General features: G+C 43.1%; 1 protein-coding gene across 3 annotated transcripts; it reads left to right on the forward strand.

Annotated features, from left to right (window-relative positions):
• The first annotated feature begins 1,268 nt into the window (after window positions 1-1,268).
• TIGIT (T cell immunoreceptor with Ig and ITIM domains) lies at window positions 1,269-13,239 on the forward strand. 3 transcript variants are annotated; one of them, XR_012154619.1, is made up of 5 exons: window positions 1,269-1,495; window positions 5,330-5,653; window positions 9,187-9,296; window positions 10,245-10,526; window positions 10,830-10,893. XR_012154619.1 is itself a non-coding variant. In XM_073308844.1 (4 exons), exons 1-4 carry the CDS (start codon window positions 1,432-1,434, stop codon window positions 11,016-11,018), a joined length of 687 nt encoding a protein of 228 aa, XP_073164945.1. In that variant the 5' UTR covers window positions 1,269-1,431; the 3' UTR covers window positions 11,019-13,239. The 3 variants fall into 3 exon arrangements, 2 of the variants coding, with proteins under 2 accessions (XP_073164945.1, XP_073164954.1); XM_073308844.1 differs by lacking the exon at window positions 10,245-10,526 and having other exon boundaries at window positions 10,830-13,239; XM_073308853.1 differs by having other exon boundaries at window positions 10,245-10,863.
• Window positions 13,240-19,427: the final 6,188 nt, after the last annotated feature.

The following is a 19,427-nucleotide window of genomic DNA, read 5'->3' on the forward strand; positions in this document are numbered from 1 at the left end:
CTTCCCCCCCCCCCCCCCGGAGCATGGTGTCGAGGTGGAGTTGTCTTCCTCATTGCCACTGCTAAATTTGGCACTAAAATAGATCCCAAATAAAACTAACCAGGCACAGGTCAGCCAACACTCTTTACAGTTATTTTAGAAAGAGACATGGCTGCTGCTATTCCATAGTTTGTTTGTTTGTTTTATGGTGAGCTCTTTAAGGTGGACTGTTCAGTCTTCTATGCTCGGGGTTCTCAATCTTTTTCTTCAGGAGGCCCCCCCAACATGCTAGAAAAACTCCACGGCCCACCTGTGCCACAACCACCGTTTTTCTGCATATAAAAGCCAGGGCCGACATTAGGGGGGAGCAAGCAGGGCAGTTGCCCAGGGCCCCATGCCACAGGGCCCCCCACAAAGCTACACTGCTCAGGCTTCAGCTTCAGTCCCAGGTGGCAGGGCTCAAGGCCCCGGGCTTCAGCCCCATGTGGTGGGGCTTCGGCTTTCTGCCCTGAGCCCCAGCGAGTATAATGCTGGCCCTGCCTGGCGGCCCCCCTGAAACCTGGTCATGGCCCCTTAGGGGGCTCTGGATCCCTGACTGAGCACCACTGTTCTTTGCAAAGCCATAACTGTACTGATAGCAAGGTACTATTGCTTGTAGGAGCAAGGATAGCCTTACAGTGTGTGTGGCCTCAGGCAGAGAAGGTGTCAGGTGGCTGCTTCAAAACACCAAGCCTCCATTCTCACTGTGCTATTTACAGGGGGGACATTGGATTGAGAGTTGCCTCCCCCTTCAGCCCAGTTGCAGCAGGGAAGAGGAAGAGGCTACATCTTCCTGAGTCTATGGAAGATCTTCCTGAAGGGCAGGGCAGTGACCTGCTGGCTTCAGTTTAAGACCAGCCTTTTGTCTGATAGGAATAACCGGAGCAAGGCAATAGCAACATCAGTTATCCGTGTTAGCTCTCAGTGCCTGAAGGAGCTCACTGATTCCTTGTAAGGTGGAAACTTTTTGCTTGGTAGGTTAAGTTCCTGGTGACATGGAACTTCATGGTGATCTTTCAAAAGTAATTATCCACATAAGGGAATGAGGAAGGGGCTGTTGCTCAAATCAGTTATCACAGGATTCCCGTAAGCTGCTTCTCAGAGTTTGTGGTCAGGAAGCCTAAATAAGGGCACCTTGGTTAATGAGTAAAGCGGTGTTTGAGTCACCTGCAGTGACAAGTAACCACTGCCTGTTGTTGCTGTAAAGCGTTCTCTGTGTTGTCTTTTCTGAAACATGCTCTCCACGGTTCTGTGGTTTGTGTTGCATCAAGAAGGAGTTCGCTCCCCCCACCTGCCCCAAAGCTCATTCCCTTCGCCCCGGACTCGAACTTTGCGGTGTTTTCACAGCTGCAGTTCGGCAGCCCTGCCAGTCTCCAGAGCAAGCAGTGGCTTTTTTTGTGATTCTCTGGTAGCATGGGTTATCCTCTCCTTGTGGGGCAGCTGCTGTGGCATATGGCTCCTCTCCTACATGTTTCAGGTATAGTTCTAGGAGTTTTCTGTCTTATTATGATTTCTTATAAGTTACTGCAGAGACTTGTGAGTCAGGGATCCTGGGTTCTATTCCTAATTCTACCATTCATTTGCGGGGTGACATTGGGCAAGTGAGTTTTGACCTCTCTCTGCTTTATTGGTTGCTGGTGGCATCTGAAATTGAGTAAGGAAGACAAAGTTAATCAGGAATAGCTATTCTGAAATAACTCCCATGTAGACAAACCCTGATTCACTTAGGTGCTTTGGAAATTTTGGCCCACACTCCATAGATCTGAGTTATCTGTAGTTTTGTTGGCAGACTTATCATTTTCTTGGGTTTGGGTCCCTCTTCTTTTTTCCATCAGCTGCTTTCTTTTTAGTCTTGCTCATTATAGGAATCACAGTAAAACCGTACAGCTACCTTGCTAGCTCTGTCCCAGCCATCTGGTAATATAATTAATGCTAATCGACATGGGCTTATGGAAAATAGGTCTTGTCAATACGAACTTGATATCTTTTTCTGATGAGATTACAAATTTTGTTGATAAAGCTAATAGTACTGATGTAATATACCTAGACTGCTATAAGGCATTTGACTTGATATTGCACGACACTTTGATTAAAAAACTAGAATGATAGAAAATCAACATGGTATACACTAAATGGATTAGAAACTGGGTAACTGAGAGACCTTAAAATGTAATTTTAGAAGGTGTGTTGTGGGTTTTTTTGTTTTGTTTTGTTTAATGGGGTCCTGCTGGTATAGGTTTTTGGCCATCTGCTATTTAACATTTTTATCAAAGATTTGAAGTAAACATAATCATTACTGGTAAAGTTTGCAGATGACAAAGATTGGGGGAATTGTATTTAATGAAGAGGACAGGTCATTGATACTGAGTAATCTAGATTGTTTGGTAAACTGAATGCAAGCAAACAATTCATAGATTCATAGATTCATAGATATTTAGGTCAGAAGGGACCATTATGATCATCTAGTCTGACCTCCTGCACAATGCAGGCCACAGAATTTCACCCACCACTCCTAAAAAAGACCTCACACCTATATCTGTGCTATTGAAGTCCTCAAATTGTAGTTTGAAGACCTCAAGGAGCAGAGAATCCTCCAGCAAGTGACAATATGCATTTTAGTACAGCTGAATGCAGGCTATACTTAATTTTTCTATTGCTGTTATTAATAGCACCTTTCATCCAAAGATCTTAGTGCTGGATGAAAATTTTCTCACAAGACTTTTTTTTTTTTTTTGGCCAAAAAAATGCACATTTGGGCTGACCAATACAATGCATGAATTCAGGTCAATTTTGGACAATTGTGTTGGTTTAAAAAAAATCAGAAATGTTGAAATGGTTCATTTTGGCATTTCCAAAACAAATTATCTTTCCAAAGTAAAAAGTCAAAATGTTTTTATTTTGGATTTTTTGGAACACTTTTGTTTTGGGTTGACCCAAAAAGAATTTTTGTTTTTTCAGACCTGAAAATTCAGTTATTTGGACATCCTTAGTGTCAAAGCACTTTATACATTGACGATTTAAACCGTGCAGTAACTCAGTTAGAGATGTATTACTATCCTTGGTTTACAGATGGAGAAACTGTGGCATGAGGCAGTTAGGTGACTTACCTGAAGCCACACAGAGAGTCAGTAGTAGAGCCAGGAACAGAGTCCGGGAGCCATTACTTGGTTCTTTTGCTCTGGCCACAATGCCTGAACCAATCTAAATGAATGAGTGACTGCACAACTGGATTTTGCATCTGTTTCCAGGTTTTAAGTCCAGTGAAATTGTGAGGACAGGAAGGGATATTGGGCATGGGGTGTGTGTGTGTGAAATTAGTTCTGGGAACATAAACTAGTGGTATGAATCAACTTTTTATTTATTTATTTTAAAATCAAACACACTTGTACACTCAAGAGACTTTCATCCTATAGAAGTTGCCCTAGCAGATCAAACTATGGATCATCTACATCAGTATCATTTCACCAGCAGGATTCTGTACATAGTGCTTCAAAGATAAGAGTAAACTGCCCACAGTTTCTTCCTCCCCACCCCACAAAAAAACCCCAAACAGTCAATCAAATAAATAAACAAAAACCCAATTCTCCAAAAAACTGTTGTTGATATCTTTCCAAACCTTCTGAAACCAAATAATATTTCAAATCTGGCTTTTCCCAAATTCCAGGCCAAAGGAGGTTTGATCATTTAAATGAGTTTGAGATAAGTACCTGGACGTTTGAGTGGTAATCTGAAACTTTTGGGATGTTTGCTTATGGCAGTTGCATACAGCTATATAAGCGTCTCTTTCAGTCCTCCCTGACCTGGAGAAAATCCTTCCTCAGCAATTTGGTCTTCTACTACCACTCAATCCTGGGCTTCCATACATTGCTCCACCAAGAGATCTGAGCCCTCCCTTTCTGGGACCATCTTCTCTTAGGATAAGAGAAGAATGTGATGTTGCACTCCATATGTTTTATGGGGAAATATGCTTATGAGTGTAAATATGATGTAACTGGAATATGCTTTATGCAAATGGTCTCTTGTAAGGTATCATAACAAAAGTTATAAACTACTGAACATATTCCTCCTATTTGTATGCATGTATCATTCTTGTATCTGAAACTAGAAATATGAAGTATAACTCTGAGGTCCTATTGTAATTATGCAAAGTGTGGGCCATTAATCGTGGTTTAAAATCTTGATGGCTCCCATTGACTAGGACAATTGATTGTAAATGGTTTATTTACCCGCAAAAATTCCTGTGTACCTGTGGGCCAACCAAGAAAGAATGGAGACTAGGGGTCTTACACTGACATGTGACCATGTCACATGATACTGGAATCCATCTTAATCCTTGTACTTTTCCATTGATGAGGCGGGGGTGGGGACAAGCACAGACAAAAGATTCCTGCCTTGTGCCAAAGCTATAAAAGGGGATGGAGCAGGACAAAAGGGGCTGCCAGTCATGAGAAGACCCCTGCTTACCACCTGAGATGTCTGCTGGAACTAACAAGGACTGTTCCAGGGGAAAGGATTGAGCCCAGACTAGGAAGGCATCTAGTCTGTGAAAGAAGCTTATTGGAACATCTTGAGGGTGAGATATTACCTGTAATCAGTTTCTTAATGTATTAGGCTTAGATATGCGTGAGATATCTTACTTTATTTTGCTTGGTTACTTACTTTGTACTTGCTGTTATTACTTGAAACCACTTAAATCCTACTTTTTATACTTAATAAAATCACTTTTTTTTATTAATAAACACAGAGCAAGTGATTATTACCTGGGGAGAGCAAACAGCTGTGCATATCTCTCTATCATTGATATAGAGGGCGAACAATTTTTTGAATTTACCCTGTATAAGCTTTATACAGAGTAAAATGGATTTATTTGGGGTTTGGATCCCATTGGGAGCTGTGTGTCTGGGTGCTGGAGACAGGTAACCTGCTGCACTGTTTTTAGTTAAAGTCTGCAGCTTTGGGGGCATGGCCTAGATCCTGGGTCTGTGTTGCAGCAGGCTAGTGTGTCTGGCTCAACAAGGCAGTGTTCTGGAGTCCCAAGATGGCAGGGAAAACAGGCTCAGAGGTAATTTCAGCACATCAGGTGACAGTCCCAAGAGGATCTCTGTGACCGAACCCATCACAAAGAATTCCCTTTCTTCTCAGATATACCGGTAGTTCTTCCCTGTTTGGTTTTTGCTTGTTTTATCTGATTTCAGTGACTGCAGTGGAGTGGGAATTTAGGTAATCAAACAAACTTTTTCTCTCACAAGCTGCCTGGGAGTCCTACACTGCATCACTCTCATGACATGCTCTTTGGTTTGCTGTCTTCCAGGGGACACAACTGAAAAAATTCTAACAGCTGGGAACGTTTCTGCAGTTGAAAACAGCAACATCACCCTGCGGTGTTCTCTCTCTTTGACCAATGCCATTGTGTCACAGGTGAACTGGAACAGGTGTAACAAGGTCACGCTTGCAGTTTATCTAAACAAAGAGAAAGGCATAGTCCAGCCGGTGTTCACTGAGAAGGTATCACTGGCAGCAGAGTACGGGATAACAATCCACTTATTAGGTGTCAATGACACTGGAGATTACTGTTGTGAATTTCACACCTTCCCTTATGGGATATACGAAGGGAGAATGTTCCTGGAACTGGCAGGTGAGCCAACAAAACTACAGATAACTCAGATATATGGAATGTGGGTAAAATTTTCCAAAGCACCTAAGTGACTCAAGGTTTGTCTACATGGGTGTTATTTCAGAATAGCTATTCCTGATTAACTCCATGTTAATCAAAGGGAACAAGGCACTTTTTGGAAGCGGATTAAGCTAATTCATAATAAAATACTCTTCTTCCAGAATAAGGGCTTGTCTACACTGGCAACGTTAAAGCGCAGCCGTGGCCACGCTTTAACGTGGCTTGTGTAGTCGCGGCACAGCGCTGGGAGAGAGCTCTCCTGGTGCTCTAAAATACCCACTTCAACAAGGGAGCACGTCTCTCAGCGCTGGTGCACTGTCTACACCAGCACTTTGCAGTGCTGAAACTTGCAGCACTCGGGGGTGTTTTTTCACACCCCTAAGCGAGAAAGGTGCAGTCCTGTAAAGTGCCAGTGTAGACAAACCCTAATAGTAGCCACACATGGAGTTAATCAGGAATAGTGAAACTGCTTTAAATTCACATCCTATCTTATTCTGGATTAATTTTTGTATGTAGACAAGCCTGTAGGAGAAGAGCTGCATGAATAACTGATTTTTTCAGTTTGTGGGCTGTACTGAAAAACCAAAAAACATTAAAAAATAGAAAAAGTTGATGAACCAAAAAGTCGAAAATGAATTCGTTTTAGGTTGAATGAAACTTTTTGTTTGACTGAAAATGATTGTGAGGATTGTTAACGTTTAAAAAAATAAAATTGAAGTAAATTTTGAAACAAAAAAATGCTTCGAATAAAATATTGAAACATTTTGTCTTGACAGTTCAAAATGAATTTTTTTGATTGATACAATTTTTTAATATGACTTCTTGAAATGTTTCAGTTGACTCAAATCTACCTTTTTTTTGGTGAAAAAAGTTCTAGCTGAAAAATGTCACCCGTTTCTATTTAGGAGCCTAGGAGTGGTGTTTTAGGCACTTTTGAAAATTTACCCCTTTAGGAACCTTTAGCAAGTTTATTTTGCAATTGAAGAATTAACATCATCCAAAATACCCTCATCCTTTCCCTAGAGTAGATTCATTTTATGGGTGATATGGCCAAAATTATTATTTTTAACATTTATCTTTTGCCTCTGTTACTAGTAAATTATATTGTTAAAGCTGAAAGGTTTTAAGATCTAATTTACTTTTAATCAATTCTGTCATTTTGGTACTGTTTGTTTACATTTTGCTCTTCTCGCTTAGCTTGGACAATAAAGCTAGATTGGCCAATGTCACTTTCTGTTTGTGGTCAATTTCACTTGCCATTTCTCCTTTCACTAGCTCAGTGCTCTGCCGGATGTATTTACTTGAATTACAAAAGTAAGGATGGTCTAGTGGTTGGTAGAGATGACTGCATTTAGAGGGACAGAGAAAGGAAGTGATCTGCCCCTGATTTGGTTTGGGGATTTGGCTCTAATAATACTTAACATACAGGGAGTTTGAAGGCTAATTAGGGCCAAATTCTGTCCTTAATAGAAGGGTATAATTCTCATTGTAGGGGCCTGCTGCTGCTGAGGGGAGAGAGGAAAGCATACAGCGGCTGGTGGGGGTGTTACCTGGGGTTTTCAGAACCCCCAGCAGGGGCAACATAACTATTTCACTCTCGGTGGGCCAGGAATAAATCATAGGAACACAACAATTCTGTCTGATAAAGGATTAAAGGCAAGTGAGCATGCTCTTGTCCAACACTGCAGTGTATTAGATTTAAGCACACGCAGACAGGAGCAATAGGTTGAGAACATCCCAGATATTTATCTACTGTCTGAAACAGTATTGATTGCTTAACAGCAGGTTCACAGTGGCCAGCTGCTCACCTGCTGGGGAGAAAGGGTGTCAGGGAAAATGTCTCTCAAGATGGCTTCAGAGGACGGCTCCAAAGCACATTATATTAGCTGATCTTTTATAACTAAGGTCTGCAAAACACAGGTCACAATGACCCCCTACTGGAGGGGTCATTTCGGGGGAGGGTTAGCTCAGTGGTTTGAGGGGGCCATTTAGGGATCTGGGGCAAAATTTGGGGATTGGTCCTGCTTTGAGCAGGGGGTTGGACTAGATGACCTTCTGAGGTCCCTTCCAACCCTGATATTCTATGATTCTATGATCACTTTTCTAATTTTCAATACACTTTTAATATCAGAGGCATCTAGATTCAAGGTTTTCCAGCCACCAAGGTTTTCAGTCTCAGTTGACTTGTCTGTCCCCTCCTCCCATTTGATTAGCAGAAACTGTAGCTAGTTTTGACTCTGCTTCTGAAAGCCTGTCTCCAAACTAATCCTTAACTGTGTGGTGGGTCTGTTTTATTAATTCAGGATGGTTGAATGCACATAATATGGTTGCAATTAGCTTGATCACATTCTGGGATATACACACCCCTCAAATCCAGGGCAACAGGGACCAGAGGGTGAGGCACTTGTTGAGACCAAGGAATATCACTTACAATTCCTTAGAGCTAGAAGTCCGAATTCCGGGGCGGTAACTGCCAGAATCACTCTTCTTTTTTTTTTAGCAGATTGGTACCATGTTTGCCTCCTTTTCCCATACTGCTCTCCCCACCCAGTTTTTTGGTATCCAGTTCTCCAGGGCTTTCCAAAAACAATTGTCACCTGGTGGTAATAATCTAATGATAAACTACCACCAACAATGATGTTGGCCTTGCAGGTTCTGTATCTTGGGATACAGTTATTCATTACCTTGTCAATAGGAAGACCTCCCCCCCCCCCGGTTATTAAAATATCAGTTTATGTCAGGCAACCTACCGAAGTGAGATGTGAAAAAAGAATTGTTTTGGTGACAGTTGGACAGGTTGTTTTTGTGTTTTACTGAAGGTTGGCGTTATAGTCCAGGTTTATTTCAGGTAGTTCACTACAGGCTGACTCTGCAGTGGAATGAGTGCTTCTCCTAGGAGTTGCTGAGCACAGTCAGCGTAGGATGGGGCTCCCCATTGAAGTGTTGGTGTACATGTGTGCCCGTGATCTCTGCTGGAGTAAGGAAGGCTTGTTGGTACAGTTGTCAGCAGTTCCTCTTCTCCTGGAGATGCTCTGCTTACTCAGAAACGGAAACTGACTTGGGCTGCAGGATTCAATGTCCTGAGCTGGATACAGCATATCTTTGAGATATATTATGCATGAAATAATTAAACAGGGTGGTCTCCATGGGGCATTTATAGTCACCAGGTTACCCCCCAACATTGTTTAAGATGAAACCAGTTGGACGAAGATCCAGACTGTCCTGAGGAAGAAGGAGGTAGAGTGCCCTCCTATCAGGGTTTCTTTGTCAAGCATGGACATGTGGGGCCTGATTCTGATTTCATTAAAACAACCGTAATTACGGAGTAACTCTCATGAAGTCAATGGTGTTACACAGGTGTAAAAAAAGTGTGAGATTAGCATCAGGCCTGAGGATCACGGCTGTAGCTTTGTACCCACTTCTGCATGCCTTTGGTGAGTGTGACCAAGGGTGTTTTTAATGCCAAACTCACATTTCTCTTCACTTAATTTCAGGAGCATCAGAGGAGATGACCCTTTGGAAGAACCTTCCATACATAATAATCAGCCTGATATTGGGAGTTCTGCTCCTCACGTGTTTCATAGTCTGGATCCTTAGGAGAAAGGTAACCGGAAGATAGTTTCAATAAGGTCACCAGATCCCCCTTCCATTCATCCCATTACTTTTCTTAGCTAGTGAATCTTTAATTACATTGATTGTGTACATTTACATATGTACACATGTACATTTAAACATAAAGATGCAGAGTAACTTTGATGCAGACTTTGATGCAACTTTGTCTAAGTGGACAGATCTCTGCTGTCCCCAACTCCAGCATTCACTTAGAGTTACTCATTGTGCTGCCTAGCGTATTCACCTTATAGACTATCAGAGTTGGAAGGGACCTGAGGAGATCATCTAGTCCAACCCCCTGCTCAAAGCAGGCACAATCCCCAATTTTTTTTTGCCCCAGATCCCTAAATGGCCCCCTCAAGGATTGAACTCACAACCCTGGGTTTAGCATGCCAATGCTCAAACCACTGAACTATCCCTTCCCCCTTAAACTGGCTCTGCAGCCCACAGCCCCAAGAACTCACTTGTTTTGGCTGAATTTTGAGCATCTGCTGAAAAATACCCAGCATGGCCAAGAAATCATCCCAGACCCTGAGCTCTAGTAAGTCAGCACCCAGCTCAGGGTGAGGGCTTTGCTATGGCCCATAATTCCCTCCCCACTCCCCAGTGAGTATAAGGGCTCTGCTGACCACCCTAATTCACCTGGACTGAGTGTGAGGGAATTGCTCATATCACCCATCCCCTGACTATGATGTAATATCTGGGGTCTCTCCTTATTCCCCTAGCTGAGGGTGAAGGCACAGTTCATGTTTCCCCATCCGGGCTGAATGCATCTCAGCATCCCCTCTTAGATGAGTGTGAGAGACCTTTTCAGAGTCAGCAGAGAATGGGGTGTATATTTGGGCCCCCTTTCTTTCAGACTCCATGCTGAGAGCATATTTCAGGTTCCCTTGAAGTGTGACGGTGTGTCTCAGTAATTACCCCTCTTTCCTTTCACTAGCTACTATGTGGGCACCTCTCAACTCCTGCAGGAATGGTCTGAGTGTGAGGGTCCATTTCAGGCCCCCTGCCCATCCCACTGGCGAAGATTGGGGTCCCCCGCTAGGTATGAGGGCCTGTCAGATGGGGGACCCAATCTGTCAAGCTGTCAAATATGCTGGCATATCTCATGGGCCCATACCTGCTTCACTGGACAAGGGGGCTGGTGGATGCTGGGAGGCGTTTTATTCCATACCGGCTGAGGGCTGGATTCATGGAGGACCCTACTCCACACCAGTCAAAGGTGAGGTTGCTTCTCAGGGGGTCTCCACCAGTGTAAGGGCACATCTCAGGCCCCCTTCATACCCAACCTTCTCAACCCCTCCATAACACACCCTCCTCTATCGCTCTTCTCTCTTAGGAAAGAGGTGGAAGGATGGTGGAAACCTGAGCAGCTGTTTAAATAAAAGGATGAGCCTGATCTCAACCTGTAAACAGGAATCCTGCCTAGATTCTGGGAAAGTTTGGATCTGAACAATGGCCCTTGGGGCCATTTCTGGTTTAAAATGATTGGAGGAAAAAAAAACTGTGTGGCTTTGTTTTGTAGAAACAAACTCGGAAGATCCACGTGCCGTCCCATGTCCTGCAGAAGGCGCCCTCCAGCAGCAGCGGGCAGGACTGCAGCTCACCAGACCCTACCACAGGCAGCTCAGCAGAGGCCAGGGTGGCACCTGCCAGCAGCGTGGGAGCTCAGGAGGAGTCTGATGATGGTCACGACTATTTCAATGTCCTGTAATACAAAAGCCACAGCAGCAGGCGCACCGTGGTACAAATGGGGTAGCTGGGTGGGGAGGAGGGAGTTTTGGCTGTGGGGAAGCTTAGCATTCCTGCATCAGTTCTTTAGTTGAAACCTTTCTGCTTCCTCCTCTTAAGTCCCGTAAAACGGTCTGGAGGTTGGCTGGTCAAGAGAAAGGGTATGTGTGGTGATGGTGGTGGAAGGGAGAAGTACAGAGCACTGTTGTACAGGCACAGGGTGTTTGCACTGGATAAATCAAGAGATTGGGAAGGCCTTTACCTTCTAGGGTTTTGTTCAAAATCTCATCCAGGCTAGTAGCGACAAGAAGTTGTTACTAGCTGAAGGGCTGCATGGAGGTCTCACTCCAGTTTTCTAGGGGTACCAGTGACCACATCACAACTGGGGGAAGAAAACTGGTTCAGTAGAGAAGCAAGGTAATGACTGAGTCATGGATATTGACTTCTCCTCTCATCTCTGGAGATGGTCTCTCGAGCAGGGCTGAAGAACACTAACTGGGGGGCTTTGTGTGGGAATGGTGCCAACCCACCTGCTGCTGCTTGGACTATACCTGATCTGATGGATAGAGGACTTCAGTCTCCAAAGCTGTCAGTGCAGCACCATTCACTAGCAACAGAATTTAGGCATGAAAATGGCTGTGGGGCAGTCAGTTGCCACTCGCTTTGCATATGGGACCTGCGGGATAATGGGAAGCAGCCTTTTGATCCCACAGGACCCTGCTGGTTAATGACATGCCTTGGGGTTGCAATCCTCAGGCTGAGACCCACTGGAATATGTCCCGGATTGTCAATATGGCCTCGCGGTGCAGATTTGGTGAGTTTACCTTGTTTTGAGAAGAGCGCCTCCTGGCTGTAGAATGAGGAAAAAAAAGTCTAGATTTCCATTAAAATGCTCTTTCAACCCCTGCTATGGAAATGATTATCCAATGTATTTCTATGGCCCTCATCTTTTAGCAATGATGTTGCTTTGCCAGGACTGTGGGGATAATTCTCATGCATCCCATTGGAGGAGCATCTCATTTCCAGGCTTATGACAAATGGAAGATATCTTGTCTTGAAGTTTTAAGTCTTTAAGTTTTTAATCTTTTAGGGCAAAACCAAAAGCCCCAAGGAAGGAGGGGTGTGTGTGTCCCCTAACTTTCACAAGAAGACATCTAAATTAGAATACCTTGTTTATGCATTTGGACTCAATCCAAGTGCAGAACTGGGTGCCCTAAATTAAGCCTCCATATTTGAAAAGTGTGCTCCAGTGGTGAAACTGTGGTTCTGTTGCATCACTGGGAGTTTTGTTGTTAGTTTCAGTGGGACCAGGATTTGGCTAAGGACGTGAAAGAAAAATCAAAACTAGTAATTGAGTTTGGGGAGGAGGGATAGGTTAGGATACGTAGGGCATCTGCCTTCTCAGCTCCTGCTTGACCTTCCTGTGGCATCTCCTGCCTGGCAAGTCTTGTGCTCTGGCTTGAAATCATGTAACTTCCAGCAGCCATTGCTGCCTTTTTACCAATGGAGTCTTGGATTCAAACTTGACTTAGGTCACCAATGAGCAAGTTTGGTGACCTTTGCCTTATCTTCAGAGTAGGTTTATACAAATCACTGAACCAAGATTTTGCAGCTCAGGACTGAAATATAGAAGCTGAATTGTACAGGGGGTGTACAATAGTAAAGATATTGCAGATTAAGACTTAGATGCACTAGCTGATCTGTAAGGGGTCCCAGGACAGGACGAGCAGGGGGACTGCAGATCAGGATGGAGGGGCATTGGCAGAGCTGTGTGTGAGGAGCCAAGGACTGGAATAGCAAGGGAAGATGCAGGGCAGGTTACTTAGTCTGCTGTTGTAATGGATTTTTAAAATATTATTTGACCAAAAAGCTTCTATTTTTAAGAAGCCTCTTTTTTGGCCATATTTTGTGATATTAAGCTTCCATTCAGTGATTTCTCTGTGTTACAGGGTCCTCTGGAGAAGTTTAGCCCCCGAGTCAAATGTTGCAGTGTAGTCATACAGTGTGTGCGCCAATGTGGTTCTGTCCTATCAACTGCAGGATTGTGTATTTACATGCAACCTTGTATAGTCTAGGAGGAAAATAAACCCACAAAGACACCTGCCAAGTTTTTTACTTTTTTTTTTTAATTATTCCTTCATATTCAAACTTCACAAACAGTGTGAACTTGTACAATACCTCAGAAAGTGAAACTTACAAAAAAAGTGCTGGTAACATTAAAAAAAAACCCAAAAAACAAACAAACAAAAAAAAACAAAAAACAAAAAAACAAACATCATTCTTAGCAACATCAATTACTCTTCCACACAAAACAGAAACCTTGTAAAATTTATTTCCGTATTTTTTAAGGCGTAATACTTCCGTATAAAGTATATGCAAGAGATAAAACTTCACAGTATTCCAAAATGTCACAATAATAATAATAATAATAATAATAATATAGTATAATGAAGCGCTAGTTAATTTTCTTTTTTTTTCCTTTTTTTTTTCTGTTTTAAATAACAAATACAAGTCACAGGTAAATATACGTGAGAAAAATACGAGGCTAATATTAAATGGCAGGTAAGGATACTCTCACTGTAAGAAAAACTGGCAGGATGTGTGTATTGATTCTATATTTTAAAGCACTTGATAGAAAAGGCGTATGCAAGGGTTTCTTTAAACAATTTTCTGTTTGCTTGTTTAATAACTGACATACCATTTACAGAGTATAATAAGAGAAACAAAAGGAACTCATAACCCCTCCAAACTTTTGACCTGCTCTTCATATCTTCACAAACCATGTCTCAATGTGTGTGAGTGTATAAAAACACACACAACCACAACAACGCACATTGCTAGAGGCAAAGACCTGTCTCCTGAGAAGCAGCTTTGCCTACTGGGGACCAAATCATGAAGTCTTTATTCTGGCATAACTGCCACTGAAAGCAGGGCGCCGGGGGGGGGGTGAGGGGGTGCTGCCTGCCCAAAGACTGCAGGATTTAGGCCTGAATGCAGTTTCCCATTCACTCAGCTTTGAATGATTATTGGGAATTTCTTTGTTCCCAATAAGGAAATGTCCCCCTCCCTCAGCCATTTATGAATTTTTAACTTTGTCCGCCAAAAAGGGCAGAGACGGGTTAAGAAATTTCCCTCTAAATTCAAACCAATCCAATGAAGAACGGGAACATCGATGGAGCGGCTCTCTCTCTCTCACACACACACACACAGATCTCACAGCAGGGTGTGCGTGCATGTGTGTGCATTTCATAGAAAGGCCTGTGGAATGCACTAGGCGCACACACAGCCATACCCTCACCCCCGCACACGTGTGTGCATGTTAACAGCCAGCCATTCAGCCAACAGGTAACAAAAAGACAGCAGATAGCATAACACATCAATAAGGTGCTCAAAGGAAAAAGGTGGCTACCACTCCTGGAATGGGAAGCCACATTAAGGTGCTTCAACAAGTTTTTTTTTTTTTCTTTCTTTTTTTTTCATTTCAGACATTTAAAAAGTACTGATTTGCATGTGCTGATTGAGAGCAAGGCCAAGAGTTTTGAGATCTGACATCTTCCATAAACAAGGGCTTTTTCAGGACAGGGTTCGTTTTTGTGGGAGGAGCATGTATTTTTGTAGATTTCTATTTTTAGTTTAAAAAAAAAACAACAAGAGACCAAAAAAACCCCCCCAAAACAACCCAGCTGAGAATTGGTGTAGCACTTGAATTGCATTATTGGACCGAAAGGGTTTTTGCCCATTCATTCAGTTGCCTTCAGTTAGCACCGTTCCTTTTTATTCTGGTTACAGCCCACACCTACGATAGTTATTGAACGTACAGAAAGAACCAAAGTCACTTGCAAGTAGCTGTTTTCATGTTTTGTGATGTGTTTCAAGAGCCCAACCATAATTCCTCTGCTGCCTTTGTGTTCGTGTAGCATCTGGTTTTGTGAGCTTAACTATAGACAGACTCTCTACTTAAGCTTTGTGTGTCTCGGTGTGTGGCTATGGATACAGGTATGTGTGTACGTATCCACATGTTCTATACATACATACACCACAGAGTGTATTTTAACTGGAGATAAAGTGAACTGGGTTCAGACACTCATGCACTAGCTTCCTCCTGTGTATTTGAAACAGACTGGAGCACTGTTTTTTGTTTTGTTTTTTAAAGTGCATTTAAAGCAAAATAAATGGCATTCATGTACCCCATGGAAAACACTTTTAGTAGTGGAAAAAGCCTGACTCATCTAAACCTCCTTGGACTTGACCATGCCAAAAACAAATGGGGCCATGCATGACAGGCCTCTGGATGGGCAGCTATTCTTGGGCAAACTGGACTCCTGCAGTATAGCAGCACCATTGGTGGGGAGGGTGGGAGGAGAGGTGGAAGAGATATTGCTCAAATTCGGAATGTTTGAAATGTTCCAGATTTCAAGGTGATTCTATTACTCCCACCATGGCTTCAGTTATTTTTGCTAATGACCTCTACCATTCCTCTGTGTGACTCTAAGGTACACTTTGACTCTTCCCTCAGTTTGTGTTGTTTTTGAGGCCGAATTTGTGTGTGTACGGGAGGGGGGTTTGTGTTTGAGTGCCAGCATCTCTTAAGAATAAGGCACTGTAGAAGTCACAACTTTATGAAAGCTGGGGCTGGGGAGCAACTACCCAGCTAGCCTACCAATCCATTTCCCACGATACTCTCCTCCCCTCATCAAAATATTGCATGTGATACAGGTTATTCTTGTGTACATTAACTGTTAAATCCAGGTCTTGGAAAAGAGTTTTAACCCAGTCAGCACCAAAGACCTCTAGGAATGCACCATTTGTCTCCACACCACCCAGTATTTGCAATGATGTGGGGAATAAATTCTCTCCCCCCATGCTCTAGAGAACTTGTTCCGCTGCTTGTTCAGTGAAAGCCCCTGGCGGGCCGGGCTGCTTTGTTTACCTGCTACATCCGCAGCTCCAGCGGCAGTGGTTCGCTGCTCCAAGCCAAGGGGATCTGCTGGAAGTGGCGGCCGGCACGTCCCTCGGCCCACGCCGCTTCCAGCAGCTCCCATTGGCCTGGAGCAGCGAACCGTGGCCACTGGGAGCCGCGATCAGCCGAACCTGCAGACACGGCAGGTAAACAAACCGGCCTGGCCCGCCAGGGGCTTTCCCTGCACCAGCGGCGGAACAAGTTTGGGAACCACTGCTCTAGAGCTTAACATTCAAGTAGAAATTTCAAGTCCTTGTCCAAGGTTAGCAACTATTTATATTTATGATGTTCCAAATCATTTCATGATGTTGAGAAATTTTTCATATTGTTGTTTGCTATTGTTTAGAACAACACTGTGGGAAATTTGGGTTTAAAATCCCTCTCCTTTCTTGCCAAATTCACATTCCAGGTGCAAACGTGTTTGTTATAGGTTTGCTAGAGGAGGGGGATTCTAGCACTAATTCTTAAAACAAACAAACAAAAAAACCCCACTCCTTACAATACATCCTACCCCCCCACCATAAAAATGATCCTGACTATATGCAACAATATAATACGTGGGGGAAAGTAGGTCAGAGTTTGGCGCTACTGACTCTGAAAGTCTCCCTTTAAACAGTCTTTCTTTGAACAGTAGCAGTTATGTGGTTGTAGCTCAGTTTTAATTAAGCCAAAGAGCCATTTTATTTTTCATCTTTGGCCCGGGGACAGCACAGGTGTATTACAATGATTTGATGGGGTTTGTTGACCCTAGGAATACTGCAGTCAGCCCATCAGAAGCTTCATTTGCTCTAACAGCTGTTATGCCCTTCCACCTCTAAAAGATCCAGAACTATATGAAATCCAAATCAGCCACCTCCCATTGGGTCACCATGATACTCAAGTTGACTAGTAAAGCAGAGAATGCAGTGGAAAGGATGTAAGTAAAGCAAGCAGACAGCAGGGCTCTGGACTTGATTGACTTACAGTAGAGTAAGGGACGCATAAGACTAGAACGTCCAAATTTAATTGCTAGTCTACCAGCTTAGCCTCCATCATTACCATCACCCTCAGGCTGGACTGAGGGAAAAGGTCCTAAAGGCTGATTATAAAAATGATACAAACTTTGGGCACAAATGGGTTGGCCATTTTTAGGGTTAAATCATGGGTTAAAAATCATGTCCATAAGGCCACAAACTTTTTTCCTCCTTGTCACTAACATTTTAAGTGGTGTGAACTCTCCCCAAGAGAGAAATTGTTTCACTGTGCTAGGATGGGAAGGTGAGCAAACCCCTCCCCCCCATTAAGATTGGATTGTGGATGAGATGGGTGTGAGGGAAGGAAAGGAAGATGTCTCCCTGGGAAGATCTGTGTAAGTGTGTGAAAAGAAAAGATTTAATAAAATATTCCCCCCCCATGTTGTTTTGCTGGATGCCAGTAGACAAGTAGCACTTTTGACAGCTTCCTCTGTCTCGTGCGTGTGTGAGCGGCGGGGAGGGGAGAAGGTGGCTTAATTACAAAAGGGGGGAAAGAAGGCACGTGATTTTTAGTCCGTCTTGAGTGAACCCCATGTTTTGAAAGCAAGGGCAGTTTAGGTGGAGGGTAAAAAGTGCTTACTGGAACGGATGCCCACAAAGCCATAGTTTCAGGGGACAGAGAAAGAGGCAGCGAGGGAGACTAAAAGGCAGGAGAACTGAAGGCCACTGTTCAGCTTTCTGTCTGTTTGACAGTCTCAAGATTTAGCTCTGTTATTGTCCACAACAGAAAAGATTCTGGTTGGCCTAGAATGTAGCCCAGTTACATATCTCCAGTTGATTATTACAGCTGTTGGTGTCGTCCCTTTCCCTTCCCTCCAAACTGAGGAGCTTTTAGATCACAGCTTTACTCTTACTTTAGCCCTCTTCTTTTTTTTCTTCAAAGCTGGAAACATGGAGAAGCTATGTGGCAACCTACAGCCTTTATCCCTCCAACTTAACAGATAGCCAGGGCTCCCCACTAATGGAAGGCAGGAACGCCAAGGAAGCTGGACTTGGTGGCCGAAACTGCAACCCATCCCAGAGCTCTAGTTTACAGAAAGCTATTGGAAACAAAGTTACAGAGCCCAGAGGTCTCAGCTGGGTTGGTTGGGCACAAAGTTCCAGGTGCTCTTACTTGGCGAGCTTGGTGGGGCTTACAAGAGCAGGGGCATGGTTACTGAGAAACTGAGGTGTCATTTACAGACATAGATATGAGCACCGCTATTCTCACTCAGACCCTTGCATTCTAAGCCTCTCTCCTCACGCTGCTATGAGAAGGAGAAATAAAGCTGGCTGATCGCATCATAGGCAGGATTCCAAAATACAATTTTGCCTTTCCTTTTTCCAGCCTCTGTGTTGAAGACTCATTTGTTTCTGCTTCCTGCCCCCATCAGGCTCTACCTTGTCACCCCTCTGCCCCTGAATTCACCTCATTCATAAAGTCATAAGGCAGAGGAAGGGAAAATAGGGTCACCAACAGCTCAATGAAGACACAAGGTGGTAAAATGCTTCCACACAAACTCACCATCCAGTGTTTGTGACATTTCATAAATAACTTTCTTAAAAAAAAATAACAATCCCTTTACTTACTCATCTGAAACAATATTTAACAGCAGTGGATATAAACTTCTTCTTGTAACAATTACAAAAAAACCCAACAATACAATCCCCCAACTTTAACACATCGTGATTTTTTTTTAAAACCTCAGAACTGCAGCATATCCGTAAGGGCAAACTTTTCAATTAGTTTTTTCTTTTCTTTTTTTTTTAAATAATGTCTTCACAAGAAAAAAAAATCCACAAAAGTCTTGTACCAAGAAAATGCATTCAAAAATAGAAAATATTACACAACAAAAATATGTACCCTTCCTTTCCAAATAAATCTTCAAAAAAATGTAGAGAGAAAAATCTGACATCTTTTTTTTCCCTTTCCTAAACATTTATCTTTCAGCCTAGGGCACAATTATTTATTGATTTAAAATGTATGTTTTTGCATAAAATATGGAAGATACAAACCAACTATTAGGACCGTGACGTGACAAACAGTGGATCCTGCCTTCTCCCCACCCACATACCCTCCTTTGAAAACAAAACAGAAGCAAGCAAACATTTTAACACATGATTTCAAGCCAGCAGGCTAGAAAATATCATGAGCTGATGTAGGGAAAGCCAAAGACTATGGCATGAGGGGAAATCATCTGCCTTTCAAAATGTTGCATCTTTGTACTTTATTTCAACAGCTCTACTGTATTCAAGTGGCAGGAACCGTGCTGAAGGGATATTGTTCAGGGCTGAAGGAGCTATACAGAGAACAGGATCATGGGAGGTTGTTCTACTTATTTTACTTGCAAAGGAACTTTGTAGCCATTTTGAAAGACACAGAGGACTTTCCCCGAAAGTGCAAGGGAGCGGGGGACTTTTTTTGGATCAGATTATGGAA

Source organism: Lepidochelys kempii, chromosome 1 (genome assembly GCF_965140265.1).
Source record: "Lepidochelys kempii isolate rLepKem1 chromosome 1, rLepKem1.hap2, whole genome shotgun sequence".
NCBI lineage: Eukaryota > Metazoa > Chordata > Testudines > Cheloniidae > Lepidochelys > Lepidochelys kempii.

Bases quoted from the DNA above. Each gene is read 5' to 3' on its own strand.
- TIGIT (XM_073308844.1), top strand. From the start codon at position 1,432: ATGGGTTATCCTCTCCTTGTGGGGCAGCTGCTGTGGCATATGGCTCCT. The intron at 1,496-5,329 runs GTATAGTTCTAG...GCTGTCTTCCAG, and splicing joins TCCTCTCCTACATGTTTCAG to GGGACACAACTGAAAAAATT. The intron at 5,654-9,186 runs GTGAGCCAACAA...ACTTAATTTCAG, and splicing joins AATGTTCCTGGAACTGGCAG to GAGCATCAGAGGAGATGACC.